The sequence below is a fragment of the Oncorhynchus kisutch genome, linkage group LG20 (assembly GCF_002021735.2).
Source record: "Oncorhynchus kisutch isolate 150728-3 linkage group LG20, Okis_V2, whole genome shotgun sequence".
In the NCBI taxonomy this organism is placed as follows: Eukaryota; Metazoa; Chordata; class Actinopteri; order Salmoniformes; family Salmonidae; genus Oncorhynchus; species Oncorhynchus kisutch.
Window position 1 is genome coordinate 9991645 of NC_034193.2, and position 18811 is coordinate 10010455.

Here is an 18811-nt window from a genome sequence, read left to right on the forward strand (position 1 = left end):
AGATGCTGTTATCCAAATCGAATTACAGGAGCAATTAGGGTTGAGTGCATTGCTCAAGAGCACAAAGACAGATTTTTCACCTAGTCGGCTCGGGGATTCAAACCAGCAATCTTTCTGTTACTGGCCCAACACTCTTAAATGCTGCATTAACTAAAAACAGCATGGTAAAGAACTTCACTGAGGTTTATTACATCTGTCTAATATCGTCCACTCTCTCTGGAGGCAAGTATTAAGAGATTATAGAGCTATTCCTTATCTAACCTTTAACCATTTTACAATTCAACTCCAATGGGCTACGGACGTCCCAAGGATCCCAAATAGCACGGACTGTTCCAGTAATGGCACAAAAAGAGCCACTTCTCAGAGATGACGTCACCGTGTGGACGTAACGCACGTCGGAAGTGCAGGTGCATCAGCATCATAACAAGAGCGGGACAAGGCTGGCTGGTAACGGGGAGGCGATTTGATCCAGTTCACATTTCAGATAGCATCTGTCATTATTTAACGTTGTTCATTCCACACTCGGTAACATCGCAATGGCTTTGAATAAGAACAATTCTGAATCTGGAGGCGTCATTATCACCAACAATGAAAGGTAAACGTTTTAGCTAGCTTATTCGTACTAGCGTAGTGCTTTTCAGTCAACCGTATACGTTCCGTTAGCTAACTGTGTGCATATAGCTAGCTATGTAGTCTGTAGCTTATATTTTTGTGTAGTTTACCAGCTAGCCATTCAATGTTTTGTAGTTACTGTAGCGTTGGCATTGCGTATTATTTCAGGCACCAAGCTTACAGATCTTGCCTTGTGTCTTGTCAACACTTGACCTGGACTCTTGTTTACCATAATGATGGTCATCTTGTGTTGACTACCGATCACGTCAACTCATCGGGTGAGGTTGAGCTAAGTTAGCCCCTACAAAGTTGCAAAATATAGTTAAATAACTAACTAGTTAGCAAAGGATAGCCTGCTCTGGCAAATAGTGTAGCTCTTTTCCCGAACATAGCTAACGTTACGTATCTGTCATGCGGGTCTGGGGGTTAACAGGTAAGATGTTATAACTAGCCTCCTAGCCAGTCACCAGTGTTGGAAAAACGACCCAATTGTCATACTTTCGTAAAAGTAAAGATACCTTAATGTACCGAACAAAAATATAAACGCTACATGTGAAGTGTTGGTCCCATGTTTCATAAGCTGAAATAAAATATCCCACTATTTTTCCATACGCACCAAAAGTTTATTTCTGTCAAATGTTGTGCCCAAATTGGTTTACATCCCTGTTAGTGAATGTGTCTCCGTTGTTAAGATAGTCCATACACCTGACAGGGATGGCATCTCAAGAAGCTGATTAAACAGCATGATCATTACATAGGTGAAACTTGTTCTGGGGACAATAAAAGGCCTCTCTAAAATTTGCAGTTTTGTCACACAACACAATGCCACAGATGTCTCAAGTTTTCAGGGAACCCAGGACCTCCACACCTGGCTTCTTCACCTGTGGGATCATCTGAGACCTGCCACCTAGACAGCTGATGGAGCCAAGGAGTATTTATGTCTGTAATAAAGCCCTTTTGTGGAGAAAAACACATTCTGATTGGCTGATTAGCCAAGTGGGTGGACTTATGCCCACCCATGGCTGCACTCCTGCCCAGTCATGTGAAATGCCTAGATTAGGGACTAATTAATTTATTTCACTTTACTGATTTCCTTATATGAACTGTAACTCAGTAAAATTGTTGCATTTTTTTTTTTGTTCAGTATAGAAAATGACTAGTTAAAGTCACCTAGTGTAGTAATACATGTGTAAAAGTATTTTGTTTTAAATATACTTAAGTATTAAAAGTATAATTCATTTCAAATCCCTTTTATATTAAGCAATCTAGACAGCACCATTTTCTTATTTTAATTTAATTTACGATAGCCAGAGGCACACGAAGCATGTGTGTTTTTAGTGAGTCAGCCAGATCGGAGGCAGTAGGGTTGACCAGTGATGTTCTCTTGATAATTGTGTGAATTGGACCATTTTCCTGTCCTGCTAACCCTTCAAAATGTACTTTTGGGTGTCAGGGAAGATTTTAAAAAAGTACTTTATTTTCTTTAGGAATGTAGTGAAATAAAAGTTAAATAGTGAAGTACAGATACACCCCCCCCCCCCCCCCCCCTTTAAAAATAAATATATATATATATATTATATATAATCACTTTTTCTTTTCTTTTTTTGTAACACCACTGCCAGCCACGAGTGTCATCAGGCCCAAGCCTATTATACCTTTACTAGGTCTTTACTGAAGAGAAGCAATGGATCCCTTTAGGTAACTGACCAATTTAGACAGTTGCACAATGGCCCCTAATCTCATAATCTTGCTCTTTACTGCAGAGATGCAATGGGTCACTTTAGGTAACTGAACAGCTTGGACCCCTTTTAGGTAACGGACCAACTTGGACCCCTTTTAGGTAACGGAACAGCTTGACCCCTTTTAGGTAACTGAACAGCTTGGACCCCTTTTAGGTAACTGAACAGCTTGGACCCCTTTTTAGGTAACTGACCAGCTTGGACCCCTTTTAGGTAACTGACCAGCTTGGACCCCTTTTAGGTAACTGACCAGCTTGGACCCCTTTTAGGTAACTGACCAGCTTGGACCCCTTTTAGGTAACTGACCAGCTTGGACCCCTTTTAGGTAACTGAACAGCTTGGACCCCTTTTAGGTAACTGACCAGCTTGGACAGTTACACAATGCCCCCTAATCTCTTAAACCTGTTTTTTTTTAAATATATATATATATTTTTTTAGCTCCATGTGATTATGAAAAAGGATGTTTGTCATGTTGATTTTAGATAAAGTAATAACGAATTGGCTTGCAACATCAACCTTATATGTTGGCAAATATGTGTCATCAGTGTGTTGATGAGCTATGAGAATGTGGAGCTGGTGTTCTGTGAAGCAGAGTGCCTGCCTGGTGCCTTCAGGAAGAGTAAGAAGGGGAGTATCTTCCTGACCCCCTACAGGGTAAGAGGAGACACACTTCTTTACCATGCAAACATATTATACAACCAACACCTTAGCCCCTAACCTATAGGCACCTATCTAGGTATGAAAGGATGGCTGTAAATCAAGTTGTCACTCCTCAGGTGATATTTGTGGCAAAGGGGGGTCATGATGCTCTGCAGTCCTTCATGATGCCTTTCTACCTGATGAAGGGCTGTGAGGTCAAACAGCCTGTCCTGGGGGCCAACTACATCAAAGGCACAGTCAGCGCAGAGCCCGGAGGTGTGTTTGTGTGTGAGAGGGCGAGAGAGGAAGAGGGAGTCTGACTGTGTTTCCCACAAGCCCTCAATGAACTTCACACTCATTACCTGAGAAATATACGATGTACATTTATTAGACGTATCTAGCCAAGGACCACTGCTGTGCTAAAAATTGACTATAAAAATAGAAATCAGGATTATATTTATTTTAGTTTTGAAAGTTGGTAACTGTACTTCTCACTTTCCAGGGGGCTGGGAGGGCTGTGCCACCTTTAAGATGGTGTTTGCTGCAGGAGGAGCCATAGAGTTTGGACAGTACATGTTACAGGTCGCTGCACAAGGTAAAGGACTTTCGGAGCTGATTCTGTGATCAATTTTCCCAATGACTATCTCCTTTTTAAATAGCTAGATTTAAATTATGTCTTTCCCCCCACTTCCCCTGTGCAGCGTCCAGAGGGCAGCCTGTGAGTGGTGGCTTTGGGGGTTGTCCCTACATGGGCAACGGGGCCTATGCTTACCCTCCTCCCCCAGCCAATGGGTACCCGGCAGGACCCCCACCCGGGTACTCTTACCCCAACCCTCCACAAGGTACGGATCAGACTACTGTTGTCTTCCTATGTATTTATTTTTGTACTTGTCTAATTGAAAATGGGAAAACCTAAGTTAATTATAACCAGTCCATGTAATATTGTGTTTCATATGTACTGTCTGTTTCTCTGCAGGTGTATTCTACCCCAACCCACCAGCGTTTGATGGTCCTGCTGCCTACATGCCCCCTCCTCCCTACTCCGCCCCCCTGGGGCAGCAGGCCCCCCACGACCCTGGCCTGCCTTCCACACCTGCAGGTCAGAATACATTTAGGTTATCTTTCTTTTCTTTTTTTGCCAAGTACTTTCAGTAATGGTAGTTTAATTAGCGTGATGTGAGTGAGCCCATGCTGCCGACACATTAAGTAAGGACAATGAATTCACTTCTCTTGCTTTCTATGTGTTTCTCCCCCACTTCTCTCTTTTCACTGGTGTTTCTCTCTCCCCCCACTTCTCTCTTTTCACTGGTGTTTCTCTCTCCTTCCATCAGCAGAGGCAAAGGCAGCAGAGGCAGCAACCAGTGGCAGCTGTTCCACACTTCCTCCCACCTACTTGCCACAGGTACCCCTGTTTAGCACTTTTTTACCAACCTAAATCTGATGTGTAGGAACACATTTTAATCTAATAGACATACAGTACCAGCCAAAAGATTGGACACACCTACTCATTCAAGGGTTTTACTTTTTTTTTTAAATACTATTTTCTACATTGTAGAATAATAGTGAAGATTTCAAAACTATGAAATAACATCTATGGAATCAGGTAGTAACCAAAAAAAGCGCTAAACAAATCCAAATATATTTTAGATTCTTCAAAGTAGCCACCCTTTGCCTTGATGACAGCTTTGCACACTCTTGGCATTCTCTCAACCAGCTTCACCTGGAATGCTTTTCCAACAGTCTTGAAGGAGTTCTCGCATATGCGGAGCACTTGTTGGCTGCTTTTTCTTCACTCTGGTGTTCAACTCATCCCAAACCATCTCAATTGGTTTGAGGTCGGGTGATTGTGGAGGCAGGTCATCTGATGCAGCACTCCATCACTCTCCATCTTGGTCAAATAGCCCTTACACAGCCTGGAGGTGTGTTTTGGGTCATTGTCCTTTTGAAAAACAAATGATAGTCCCACTAAGCACAAACCAGATGCGATGGCATATCGCTGCAGAATGCTGTGGTAGCCATCATGCTGGTTAAGCGTGCCTTGAATTCTAAATGAATTACAATGTCACCAGCAAAACAGCATCACACCACCTCCTCCATGCTTTATGGTGGGAACCACACATGCAGAGATCATCCATTCACCTACTCTGCGTTCCACAAAGACACAGCAGTTGCAACTAAAAATCCCTATTTTGGACTCACCAGTCCAAAGGACAGATTTCCACCGCTCTAATGTCCATTGCTCATGTTTCTTGGCCCAAGCAAGTCTCTTCTTCTTATTGGTGTCCTTTTAGTGGTGGTTTCTTTGCAGTAATTTGACCATGAAGGCCTGATTCAAGCAGTCTCCCCTGAAGAGCTGATGTTGAGATGTGTCGGTTACTTGAACTCTGAAGCATTTATTTGGGCTGCAATTTCTGAGGCTGGTAACTCTAATGAATTTACCTCTGCAGCAGAGGTAACTCTTGTGTCTTCCTTTCTTGTGGCGGTCCTCATGAGAGCCAGTTTCATCAAAGCGCTTGATGGGTTTTTGCAACTGCACTTGAAGAATCTTTGAAAGTTCTTGAAATGTTTCGGATTGACTGACCTTCATCTCTTAAAGTAATGATGGACTGTCTCTTTGATAAGTTCTTACCATAATATGGTCTTTACTAAATAGGGCTGTCTGTCTTCTGTATATCACCCCTACCTTGTCACAACACAACTGATTGGCTCAAACGCATTAGGAAGGAAAGAAATTCCACAAATTAACTTTTAACAAGGCACACCTGTTAATTGAAATGCATTCCAGGTGACTACCTCATGAAGCTGGTTGAGAGGATGCCAAGAGTGTATAAAGTGGGCAAAGGGTGGCTACATTGAAAGATCAAAAATATACATATTTTTTAACACATTTGTTGTTGTTGGTTGCTACATGATTTCATAGTTTTGATGTTTTTACCATTTTCTTTTTTTAGGACAATGTGGATAATGGTACAAATAAAAACCCTTGAAAGAGTAGGTGTCCAAACTTTGGACTGGTACTGTAATTAACATAAGTTTTGATTTAGAAGGGTATGGATTCTCCCCATTTTTTTAAAATATTTAAATTGTTTGTACTTTGGTCCAGCATCAGGTAGGAGAGGCAGGGTCATTGCGGGAGGTTCATGCAGACAGCTGCCCGACCAATAAACAAAGAGCAGGTCAGAGTACAGCCAATGAATGCTGTGCAGGAAGCGGCACAGGACCAATGGGCACGCACTGTAGTGCTTTTAACTCAGTTTGTTGTCCTCCATACTGTGTATATCTGTAATGTGTTTTTCTCCTCTTCTCCAGGACAACCCACCCCCCTACTCCCCTACTGAAGACAAGAAGAGCCAGTAGAGAGCCTGTATTTCAGCTCCCACCCCTCCTTCACACGGCCTGTACCACCCCCCCATCTCTCTATCCCTATGATGTCTTTGTTCCTCCTTTCTCTTCCACCAACCCCTCCTTTTGGTCTATATCCTCCCCTCCTCTGGCCAGTCTCTTAACTTACAACCAGCTAGCTATGTCAGCTCCACTCTCCCCAGCTCGTGTACAGGCAGTTACCTTCTGAGTTTCACTAAACAGTTCTCTCCACCTGACTTTAACTAAGCAGTGTTACTTACAGCTTTTCTAGTGGTTGATGATATGATTGTAGCTTGTTTGAGCCAAAGATGTCAGGAAAAAGGGGAATAATTAGGTTAAGACGGAGGTGTTTTTGACTGAGGTTTAGTAGTATTCTTGGGTACCTGCCTTTTTCTGCATTGCCAAACACTACATTTTCTTGCCAGATCAGACAACGGCAAGTTGGCTAAAGCAGAATCGGACAGACATGCAGGATCAAGGTTTAGCAGGTCGTTTTGGTGAGAACCTGGTTTATTTCAGAAGACCGTTGATGACTAATTGAACAGGACTGTGATTTCTCAGCTTTCCAGGGGCTAGCGAAAGGCTGTATATTGTTGATTTAATTTATTATTTCTCTGTACAGGCTTTTAATGTGACAACTTTTAATGAGAGGATAGCAGTAGATCATTGGACCAGGTCTTTGTTGAAAATTTACATATCTGAAATAACACCCTTCTATAAAGGGAATATAGTGTAATTTGAGACTTTCCCGTTGTGTTGATAGGAACCAAAATGTCCGGTATAGTGGAAAGCTATCTAGAACACTAAGAATCCCTGATCCTAGTTGAACTATCAAACTACATGGAAAGATGATCTTAGCTATCTGCGACTACTGCTACTTCCTGTGTGTGTATATAGAGCAGTTGCCCTATGATGTCATGTCCTGTGTCACTCTTCTGAACATTCTAGAACTCACTCACCCACCACATCAAGGAAATTAAACAAATGAAATAGTTCCTTGCATCACATCACTCTGCAGTGTTCTGGACTAACAGATTAGATCAATAGTCACATCTCTCACATTTAACTACACTGATGGCTATCAACTTCTCTTGTGGTGTGTCCTTCACTGACATGTTTGAGGTCAGTCTCCTGAATCTGATCTGAGCACCTTAATATTTGGGCATCTCTCTTTCTCTCTGGCACAATGCAGCTGGAAGATTCTTTGCACTTTCAGAATGCTATGCATCGGGCCTCTTTGCGCCTGCCATGGCTATGTGTATAGTAAAAAAAAAAAGTCAGATATGGCTATATTTATTTCAAGTTCCCACTAATTTATTGATAAATTCATTTGAAATGGTCAAATATATTATTAAAAAGACCAAAGCATGGGCTCAATTGTAACTAATATGGATAGAATTTTTATTAAACTGATCTTGTGATGTGAAGTGTGTCCATTTTATTTATTTGACAGTAGTTCATTTTTCTGTACACATTGTGATGCAAGCCTGGGTACCTGACTTTCTGTTTTTTTTTTTTTTATACGCTACGTCATTGCCTTGTTTAACAAAACGACAAGCTGTCTAAATCTGAAGTACCATATTTGTCCAGTTCCAACTTCCAACACAAAGTAGTGCAAAACATTTAACGTCAGCTTCATTAGGAATCCAACAGGAACTTCTGTGAAATTTCTTCAGCCTTTAGGGACCCTAGACATGTGCTTTTCCCTTCTCTTATGGAAAACCGGTTTCCCGCACAGTAGTCATTTCCAGTTCCTAAATGTGCTCACGGTTCTGAGAACCTGCAAATCCACAACAGTATCCCAAAGACTAGTCCACTGTCCTGAGCGATCCCATATTTCAGAAGAGTCCCGTGTCACATATGTACTTACTAGTCGCTCCCGTTCAAGTCCGTGTCCCACAACAGGACTGTAAAAACATCTGTACAGTAAGGAGAGATCACAACACTCATCAGCTTTGCAAGACTAGTCCCTTATGACAGTGTTAGCTCAGTTGTTCCCTTTCGTGTTGTCATCACGGTGAGCAGAGGGTGACGCTGACGCCCTCCCCTATCCGACAGGTGGGGGAACAGCTCCTGAGTGAAGGCACAGTAGAAGGAATGCAGCCTCATCTGCCTGTCTTCGTAGTACGTCAGCGCTCCCGCCTCGTAATCCAGCAGCATTACAATGTGGTGGTAGTGACCAGCCACCATCTCCCAGCGCCCGCTGTGCCAGGCGTTCAGCTGATCCTCGTCTAGCTGGAGGCTCCAGGGCAGATCGTTCATTACCACCATGCTACTCTTTCCCTTTTCCTTCCTGGGCATGCCCTCATAGGTGAACTGGGGGAGAGACGCAGGGGTCAAAGGTTATGTTGGGAAGTCTCAAAAGACACAGGTGCAATTCTATAGTCCCCAAACTATAGCCTTCACACTCTGACCCCCAGGTAGGCCCATGGCTTGGACACCTCCAGCTCCCAGTACTGCTTTCTGTGTTTGAAGCAGAGCACCTGCCAGGTGTGGTCTTGGCGAGTCTCGTGGGCGGGGACACGGCGCAGCGCTCCTCCTGGGAGAGTAGCAGGTGACTGTTGGCCGTATGAGGGTCAGAGTGCAGCGGTCTTTGGAGGGAGCATGTGAGAAGATGCATATTAGTCACAATTGGCTCTAAAACAGCAGATAGGCAATACATCATGGCAAACTTTTTAACATCCTTCCTTTTGAGTGACAAAAATTTCACCCATAATATGTTTTGGATACAAATGCTCAATTGTTTATGAATTACATTCATGTCTTACTACCAGGAAGTTTAAAAAGACAGGTTGAGTGGGCCGGGAGCTGATATTCATGAGCCTTGATGAGCTCATTTGAAATGCTTATTATATGGAATAAACACAGCGAGTAAAGTGTTGGTTCCATGTTTCATGAGCTGAAATGAAAGACCCCAGAAATGTTTCATACACACAAAAAGCTTATTTCTCTAAAATGTTGGCAACAAACTTGTTTACATCCCTGTTAGTGAGTATTTCTCCTTTACCAAAATAATCCATCCAACTGACAGGTGTGGCATATCAAGAAGCTGATTAAACAGTATGGTTATTACACAGGTGCACCTTGTGCTGGGGACAAAAGGCCACTCTAAAATGTGCCGTTTTAGACCACGTGTAACCATGCCAGCCCAGAACCTCCACATCCAGCATCTTCACCTGCAGGATTGTCTGAGACCAGATATCCAAACAGCTGATGAAACTGAGGACTATTTCTATTTGTAATAAAGCTCTTTTGTGGGGAAAAGCGTATTCTGATTGGCTGGGCCTGGCTCCCAAGTGGGCGTATGCCCTCCCAGCGCCACCCATGGCTGCGCCCCTGCCCAGACATGAAATCCATAGATTAGGGCCTAATGAATTTATATCAATTGACCCGATTTCCTCATATGAACTGTAATTCAATAAAATCGTTGAAGTTGTTGCATGTTTTATGTTATCTACAGTTGAAGTGGGAAGTTTACATATTCTTAGCTTGGAGTCATTAAAACTCGTTTTTCAACCACTCCACAAATTTCTTGTTAACAAACTATAGTTTTGGCAAGTCGGTTAGGACATCTACTTTGTGTATGACACAAGTAATTTTTCCAACAATTGTTTACAGACAGGTTATTTCACTTATAATTCACTGTATCACAATTCCAGTGTATTTGGCTAAGGTTTATGTAAACTTCCGACTTCCAACTGTATAAAGCATTAATGCAAACACGTCCAATGTATCTGACATCTAATCTGTTAGAATTACTCATTAGAAAACTAGGTCAATGAATTACATTGACTTGGTTTTCCCCCTAGTTTCTACACAGATCGGAAAATGGGCCTTCAGTTATGCCGCACCTTACATGTCAAACCATTTACAGAGAAAACAACAATAAGAATGGGATGTTCTGGCGCCTCTGGGGAAATTCAACATTCGCTTCTCACACTCCACCAATTTCTGATATTTTAAATGTTAATTGTGATTGTTTTTCCTAATGTGTACTGTATATGTCTTGTGTCTGTATATATGTGGCTATATGCGTTTTTTTTCTTTGTATTGAAAACAGGGCGCTACTGTTAATATAAATAAGAGTATAATAAGAAAAAGGTGTATGTTGCGTTTATTATTTTGTTCAGTATATATTTACATATTGTATATATTTACATATTGGTCCTATGTGAAGCAACGTGGATGCAGTTTTCACACCAGCATCAACAGATTTGTTCATTTGACAACTGTGTCAGACTTTTGAATGACAAATAACTGTCATCCCAAAATTCCATGACCGTCACACACAGACAAATCTAATTTACTAGGAAAAGGAACCTATTTTCAATGTAGGCCTCTCCATTGACTATGTTGGTACTTTCACCAGTGTATTGACTGTCACTATAAAAAATAAAATAAACTTTACCTTGGCTTTGGCGATATTCTCTGTCAGCCCAGCTCCTTTCAGTCTCCTCTATACATATTCACATATGTATATACACCTCCACACTCTTCCTCCACAGTAGTGACTGTGGAAACAGATGGACAATACCACATTGAGTGTGTAGTAGAATATGAATTAAATTCCACGACAGCTGCAGCACACAAATGTTGACCGCAGATAGTCCCTGTCAGACAGAATATAGTGTGTATATAGTCAGTGTTTTCCAGAAGTGTTGGGTCACAGGCAGCCAATGGGTTTGGGCCAGAATTCTTTTTACCCCTTTTTCTCCCCCAATTCATGATATCCAATTGGTAGTTACAACTCCCGTATGGACTCAGGAGAGGCGAAGGACGAGAGCCATGCGCCCTCCGAAACACGACCCTGCCAAGCCGCACTGCTTCTTGTCGGAGGAAACACTGTACAGCTGGCGACCGAAGTTAGCGTGCACGCACCCGGCCTGCCACAAGGAGTCGCTAGAGCACGATGGGACAAGGACATCCGGATGACGCTGGGCCAATTGTGTGCCGCCTCATGGCTCTCTGTGATACAGCCTGGGATCGAACCAGGTTCTGTAGTGACGCATCTAGCACTGCGATGCTGGGCCTTAGACCGCTGTGCCACTCGGGAGGCCCCCCAGAACATATTTTATGTGTTAATCTCATTGACATCCACAAAAACATAGGAGTTACATAAGGTCTGTCTGACACTCACCTCTCGGTTCTCCCTCTCACACTCCACCAGCACCTCCTCGTGGTTCTTACACTCAGAGATGGCACACTCACAGCATACACACGTTGTCTGTCCGGCAGTAGTACACCAGGGGCTTCTTGTGTCGGTCACAGAATCAGGGTCATGGCTCTGGTCCTCATAACTGGTACAGTGTCTCTACCGGATGCACCGGCACTGTTTGCTGAGGCCTCAGCCAGAGAGGACAGGGACACGTTGCGATTCAGGACAAGCCTGGTGGTGAATTTCTCATTGCAGACAGGGCATATCAGACATGGACTTCGTGTCCCAGTGAGCCGTGATGCAGTCTCGACAGAAGGTGTGACCGCATGGGACGGTGACTGGGACGGTGAAGGGATCCAAACAAATGATGCAGGACAAATTGTGGGCCTCCATCACTACAGTGTATCTGTGTACAGAACACTCCCCTTCAGGTCTGTGGAGAGAAATTCATGGGAGAAGTAGGACATGTGGGTTGCTGATACAGTAGCTCCATTACATGGATAAGGCTTTCAATATTGATTCTAAGATTGCTTCATGCATACTGTAGTTGTCATAATGTCACTTGAATACCCAACCATTACTGTATACTATACTGGCCTACTGTATACTGGCCTTCTGTATACTGGCCTACTGTATACTGGTCTACTGTATTTATTTTAATTTTTAATTGGACCTTTATTTAACTAGGAAGTCAGTTAAGAACAAATTCTTATTTTCAATGACAGCCTCTGAACAGTGGGTTAACTGCCTTGTTCAGGGGCAGAACACTGGCCTGAACAAGCCTACTGTATACTGGTCTTCTTATAGACAGCATCACTAGAAAAAGAGTCATTTAGAAGAAGGACCATGGCGACAGCTGGACCTTATCAGCAACTCGACGTTCCATTATGGGATGTCATTGCATGAGTCACACGATGCTACATAGGCTATTCAGGGCTCAAGTGGAGGCTGCTGAGGGGAGAACGTTCATAATAATGGCTGGAAAGGAGTAAATTAAATGGTATCAAAAACATGGTTTTCAGATGGTTGATACCATTCCATTTACTCCATTCCAGGCATTATTATGTGCCGTCCTCCCCTCAGCAGCCTTCACTGGCTCCTACATATTATGCTGTGTGACCCCGAATTTTATTTCAGGAGTAGCAATGCACCTAGAAAAATGAAGGATTCTGGCTTTAATATCGCAAATATTTTTCATTGTGCTACATTTTTCAACTTAGGCGCACAAATGCAGTTTAGGTAAGCATAGAGCCCTGCTATAGCAAAGCCAGCAGTTTGTAGCTAGCAAGCCTACATCAAATTAATGGTAAATCATAGTAGCTACTACTTAGCCAGCTAGCTACTTTGTAACCATTATTACAGTAAAAAGACAACTATCAAGTCGAAAGATGAGTACAGTTCTATGAATCAAAGGTAAAACACTTAACATATTGTCATTCTAAGATTACATTTTAAAGTAAATGTAGCTCACCGGTGTAATAAATTAATATGGGGCATCTAATTTGAATACAGTAGCTGGGATTCCGCCTCGCCATATTACATATGAAGCGCCATATGATGACGAAGTACTCATAAATATCATACGTAACTATCTATACTCCACATGCCGGATGTTACAGTTTGCGGTTTTCGTCATTCACTACCAAAATGGCGTTGCGTATGCTTTGCTCCTCTGTGCTGCGAACGGGCACAGATATAGGGGTCAGCAATGCCAGGACATTTGGAACTGCAGGTACGATGTTATTGTGGACAGATTTATGGTTCCAAATTCAGGAATTATTAGAATGGTGAGCCTCTCGCAAGCGAATACCGAAAGGAAGATTGCAGATCATAGCTACGTTAACTAGCTGCCTAGTGGCTACTCCCTGCGTATGTCGTATAACGTTACTTGCATATCATATTTATTCTGGTAATATGTGTTTGTGATTTTCAGCCATTTTATGCCGATGGTCTGCTCCATTGGGACCAATGCCAAATGAGGACATAGACTACAAAAACTTGGAATCACTCGAAAAGTATCGCAGTTACACGCGCTACCTCAAGAAAGCAGAGGAGGCGAAGAACACACCAGCCTGGTGGAAGACCTACAGACAGTATCAGGAGCAAGAGGACCCTGGGCGTGGTGCGCAGTATTTTCTGATACACTCACTGACACAATAACGTTACCTAATGTGCCCTCCTACAGTATGTTTACTTTCGGCCTCTGCTAAGAGGTCTGGACCTTGCTTTATCACAGTGGTGGTAGTGCACTTCAAGTAGTGTTATCAGCCCAGTTTTTAGAAGATTTGAAGTATAAAGATGAATGTCAACTGACACAGAAGACATTTCAACCCTTTATTGTCTGGCATGCTCAGTTTTCTCTCCTGTGTGTCATTCTGGTCCAGATGTGGAGCGAGTCAACATTGGGCTGCCACATTGTCGGCCCTCCAGGGTAAAGGAAGCGAGGGAGCGTAAGAGGGTGGTGAAGGAGAACAGACGTAGTATAGAGCTGGAGAGAGCCATGCGTCTGCGCACCTGTAAGTTCCCCCAGCTCAGCCTGATATTTTTGAATACCATACAGAAACCAGACATATTAGCTTAATTTCAAAGACTAACGGGTCATCTTGATCTAATATGGATGTTGTTTTTCCAGTTAAGGTCTCCCTGGATCGGGTGCAGGCAGGCTGGGAGGAGACGAGCGGCCCGTACCATGTCCAGAGGCTAGCGGATCACTATGGGATCTTCAAGGATCTGTTCCCCATGGCCTACTTCTACCCCCGCTTCACACTGTGTGTCAGCTACGGCCAGGATAGCCCAGTACATTATGGGAACCACTTGACCCCCACAAAGGTAAGAGAAACGGATCGTGGGTGGATGCTGTAGTTTTCAGAACTGATTTACGGACAGATGCAACCTTTGTTCAGGGACACTTTACTTATTTTTTTGGGGCCCCCAGAATCCTGCATATCAAATCAAATGTATTTATATAGCCCTTCTTACATTAGATGATATCTCAAAGTGCTTTACAGAAACCCAGCCTAAAACCCCAAACAGCAAGCAATGCAGGTGTAGAAGCACGCTGGCTAGGAAAAACTCCCTAAAAAGGCCAAAACCTAGGAAGAAACCTAGAGGAACCAGGCTATGAGGGGTGGCCAGTCCTCTTCTGGCTGTGCCGGGTGGAGATTATAACAGAACATGTCCAAGATGTTCAAATGTTCATAAATGACCAGCATGGTCCAATAATAATAATCACAGTAGTTGTCGAGGGTGCAGCAAGTCAGCACCTCAGGAGTAAATGTCAGTTGTCTTTTCATAGCCGATCATTAAGAGTATCTCTACCGCTAGAGAGTTGAAAACAGCAGGTCTGGGACAGGTAGCACGTCTGGTGAACAGGTCAGGGTTCCATAGCCGCAGGCAGAACAGTTGAAACTGGAGCAGCAGCACGGCCAGGTGGACTGGGGACAGCAAGGAGTCGTCATGACAGGTAGTCCTAAGGCATGGTCCTAGGGCCCAGCTCTTCCGAGAGAAGAGGGAATTAGAGGGAGCATATTTAAATTCACACAGGACACTGGATAAGACAGGAGAAGTACTCCAGATATAACAAACTGATCCTAGCCCCCCGACACAAACTACTGCTGCATAAATACTGGAGGCTGAGACAGGAGGGGTCAGGAGACACTGTGGCCCCATCCGATGATACCCCTGGACAGGGCCAAACGGGAAGGATATAACCCCACCCACTTTGCCAAAGCACAGCCCCCACACCACTAGAGGGATATCTTCAACCACCAACTTACCATCCTGAGACAAGTCCGAGTATAGCCCACAAAGATCCACGGCACAACCCAAGGGGGGGGGGCGCCAACCCATATGTCTATGTATTCTCCTATTTCACCTCCTCACCTCTGTGTTTAACAGGCTGCTGTGGCACCTCAGGTCAGTTTTGAGGCAGAGGAGGGCTCCATATGGACACTGCTGCTCACTAGCCCAGGTCAGACACACACACACCATCAGAAAATACCAAGAATTGTATAATTCAGTTCTTAACATGTCCACATGGTGGCACTGTATCATTAAAGAAACATTTACTGCATCTTTTGTGTGTAAACCAATGATTTCTTTGTTCCAGATGAGCATCTGCTGGACAGTGAAGGGGAGTATGTGCACTGGCTGGTGTGAGTATTGCAGTAATGATAATTGTATTGTGCTCTTTGTCAAACTTGTAAGTGGTTTAAATAGTCTGGGGGTTGCCTACTCCTTCAACCATCAATATGATGATGATGATGATTAAAAAACACATGTTTTTTTATATATAAATGTAACCTTTATTTAACTAGGCTGATGATTACCCTTTTTTTAAATCTGTTTTTAATTGATGATGAGCTCTGTTACCATCAGAATATTTTTACACCTCTAATTTCAAATGACAACAATCACAAATTGGTTGCCCAAAAAAAGTGAGTCATTGACGTCCTCTCTTTGTTTCCAGTGGGAACATCCCAGGTGGGGCTGTGACCTCAGGAGAGGAGCTGTGTCCATACCTGGCCCCGATCCCTGCTAAGGGTACTGGCTTTCACCGCTATGTTTACATCCTGTTCAGACAGGAAGAAACCATCGACTTCCATGAAGACATCCGACCGCTGCCGTGGTGAGGAACAGGACATACACAAGTGTCACTCGCGCTCCATGACATCAATCATCAATCCATTCATTCCATAGGGTACCCAAACAGACGAACACACATGGTAACATGCCCCTCCCCCCGTTCCCCAAGTTTGTCTCTGTCAGAGCGGAGCTTTAAGACGGTAGAGTTCTACAGGAAGCATCAGGACAGCATGACTCCAGCAGGCCTCTCCTTCTTCCAGAGTCAGTGGGACCAGTCTGTTACCCACACTTTCCATAACATACTAGGTAAGTGCACACACGTTTTATTAGTTTGGCTGAACCTTTGGGAATGTTGCCGGCAATTTGATATGTGCACATGTACACTGAACAAAAATATATAAAAGCAACATGCAACAATTTCAATGAGTTTACTGTGTTATAGTTCATATAAGGAAATCAGTCAATTGAAATAAATTCATTAGGCCCTAATCTAGGGATTTTACATGACTGGGAAGTGGTGCAGCCATGGGTGGGCCTGGGAGGGCATGGGTCCACCCAGTGGGGAGCCATGGGTGGGCCTGGGAGGGCATGGGTCCACCCAGTGGGGAGCCATGGGTGGGCCTGGGAGGGCATAGGTCCACCCAGTGGGGAGCCATGGGTGGGCCTTGGAGGGCATAGGTCCACCCACTTGGCTAATCAGCCAATTAGAGTAAGTTTTTCACCACATAAGGACAGAAATACTCCTCGGTATCATCAGCTGTCTGGGTGGCGGGTCTCGGACGATTCCGCAGGTGAAGAAGCCGGATGTGGAGGTCCTGGGCTGGCGTGGTTACACACTGTGGTTGTGAGGCCAGTTGGACATGCGGCCAAATTCTCTAAAACTACGTTGGAGGTGGCTTATGGTAGAGAAATTAACATTAAATTCTCTGTCAACAGCTCTGGTGGACATTCCTGCAATTGCACACTCCCTCAACTTGAGACATGTGTGACATTGTGTTGTGTAACAACACTGCACATTTTAGTGGCCTTTTATTGGCCCCAGTGCAAGGTGCACCTGTGTAATGAGCGTGTTGTTTAATCAGCTTCTTGATATACCACACCTGTCGGGGGAATGGATTATATTGGCAAAGGAGAAATGCTTACCAACAGGGATACAAACACATTTCTGGGAACTTTTATTTCAGCTCATGAAACCAATACTTTACATGTTGCGTTTTATATTTTTGTTCAGTATACTTTGGTACTCATTGCAATGTGTTGTGGCATCTTGTCTCTATTGCAGTTCAGCGATTGCAGACATGTCTCTTTACAAGAAAATCGTGGACCTTGAGTCATACTCTTTCTGGGAATGCTTTAGTGTGTGGATTTAATTGTGTGGTTGATTTTGTGATAAGTGTCCATAGACTACAGGATCTGAAGGAAGAACCCGCCGTCCTCTCTTATCCGTGAGAGGTGACATCATCGGCTATAATGTTGTAATGGATCTGATTGCCTTCCAGAGGAAGTCAACATGGGGCTTTTTCAACATTGCAGCCAACTGCTGCGGACTGACTGTCAGTGACCATTTAGCCACTATTCACCATAGAATTAATGCTCTCGAACACTAGGCCATGTTTGAGAGCAGGGAAAAACATGATGTTTTTATGGGTAAATTGTGACCGACTGATCTACGGACAATATTGAGCAGTTATTTATGATGCAATGTGATTTATAGATCAGTCAGTCTTGACTCCTCATTTTAAGTCGGCTGCAATGTGGAACGCATCGTTCGTCTTTTCTCTTAGGAGGTCGTCGGGGTGGACTGACATGAGATTCACCCATCCTCTCTCTCTTGGTCCCTCAGACATGAAAGAGCCCGTGTTTGAGTTTGAGCGGCCTCCTGTGTACCACCCTCCTCAGGTGAAGTACCCTCACGGACAGCCCCTACGGTACCTGGACAGGTACAGAGACGGACAGGAGCACACCTACGGAATCTACTGATGTGTGCAATCTGGATGGACACACACAGTCCAATTATGGTGATGGATGATAATAAAGCATTTTTTTTCTATGAAATGTATTTGTCTAGATGCTCTCTTGTGCACTTTTGACTTGCTACGGTTGTTCACATGGCAGGTTAGCCGAGTTGGGTCAGGTTACTTTCTAAATTTTATTCCGTTACTAGGAACCTGTCCCAAAAGGATTTGGAAATACGGAAGTATAGATTAGCCACATTGTTTTACCTGAGCATGACCCCAAAACTAAGGATTTATTAGCCAGCCCTACTTTGTTTTTTATGATATTGGTGTCACGGAGGACTGATTGGGCTCATTGATTCCAGTTGAAAAATAAACGCTGCGCTCATGGAATGGCAGTACTGAAAAGTGCTATTTTCATGAGAAAAATGAACGCCATATGCTGCATTTGTTATAGGCCTCTTGTTTACCTTTTAGTTTGTGATACTTTATCTTGATAATATGCAGCTGTTTTAAAGGGCAAATGTACAGATGAAACAATATCAAAACGGGCGCCTCTCCTCTGTTTTGGTAAAAAGCTGAGGGACGGGCCTAGAGAAATGGAACCACTCAGATTAATAGTCAGAGCTATGGAAGCAAGAACTGACCAATGATATCAACATTATTGTTTTAACCATGTTATGAGGCTATACAGTGTTTAAATGTACAATGTTTACAAACATTGGAGTAAAACAAGCTTACATTTGGGGTTTTGATGGGGTGTG

General features: G+C 43.5%; 2 protein-coding genes and 1 long non-coding RNA gene across 5 annotated transcripts; 2 read left to right on the plus strand and 1 right to left on the minus strand.

The window, feature by feature from the left end:
* The first annotated feature begins 355 nt into the window (after positions 1–355).
* Positions 356–7869, plus strand: LOC109865337 (WW domain-binding protein 2-like). 3 transcript variants are annotated; one of them, XM_031798954.1, is made up of 8 exons: positions 356–595; positions 2897–3005; positions 3128–3266; positions 3493–3585; positions 3692–3832; positions 3967–4089; positions 4325–4392; positions 6300–7617. In XM_031798954.1, the coding sequence occupies exons 1-8, from the start codon at positions 537–539 to the stop codon at positions 6345–6347; spliced, it is 780 nt and encodes a 259-aa protein (XP_031654814.1). In that variant the 5' UTR covers positions 356–536; the 3' UTR covers positions 6348–7617. The 3 variants fall into 3 exon arrangements, with proteins under 3 accessions (XP_031654814.1, XP_031654813.1, XP_031654815.1); XM_031798953.1 differs by having other exon boundaries at positions 375–595; positions 4322–4392; positions 6300–7869; XM_031798955.1 differs by lacking the exon at positions 356–595 and adding an exon at positions 2240–2310 and having other exon boundaries at positions 4322–4392.
* Positions 6828–13065, minus strand: LOC109865338 (uncharacterized). Its single transcript, XR_002251556.2, has 4 exons — positions 12980–13065; positions 11491–11941; positions 10762–10864; positions 6828–8944 (listed from the first exon to the last, which is right to left on the minus strand). It is a non-coding gene; the product is annotated as an uncharacterized LOC109865338 (long non-coding RNA).
* A 39-nt stretch (positions 13066–13104) lies between these two features.
* LOC109865336 (39S ribosomal protein L38, mitochondrial) lies at positions 13105–18151 on the plus strand. The gene is made up of 9 exons (XM_020453422.2): positions 13105–13240; positions 13442–13630; positions 13893–14024; positions 14141–14337; positions 15406–15478; positions 15617–15662; positions 15977–16135; positions 16262–16398; positions 17936–18151. The coding sequence occupies exons 1-9, from the start codon at positions 13156–13158 to the stop codon at positions 18070–18072; spliced, it is 1155 nt and encodes a 384-aa protein (XP_020309011.1). The 5' UTR covers positions 13105–13155; the 3' UTR covers positions 18073–18151.
* The last annotated feature ends 660 nt before the right edge of the window (positions 18152–18811 follow it).

Coding starts and splice junctions, on each gene's coding strand:
- LOC109865337 (XM_031798953.1), top strand. CDS start 537: ATGGCTTTGAATAAGAACAATTCTGAATCTGGAGGCGTCATTATCACC. Junction 596..2,896: donor ATTATCACCAACAATGAAAG/GTAAACGTTTTA, acceptor ATGTGTCATCAG/TGTGTTGATGAGCTATGAGA. Junction 4,393..6,299: donor CTCCCACCTACTTGCCACAG/GTACCCCTGTTT, acceptor CCTCTTCTCCAG/GACAACCCACCCCCCTACTC.
- LOC109865336 (XM_020453422.2), top strand. CDS start 13,156: ATGGCGTTGCGTATGCTTTGCTCCTCTGTGCTGCGAACGGGCACAGAT. Junction 13,631..13,892: donor GCAAGAGGACCCTGGGCGTG/GTGCGCAGTATT, acceptor ATTCTGGTCCAG/ATGTGGAGCGAGTCAACATT. Junction 16,136..16,261: donor GACATCCGACCGCTGCCGTG/GTGAGGAACAGG, acceptor CCGTTCCCCAAG/TTTGTCTCTGTCAGAGCGGA.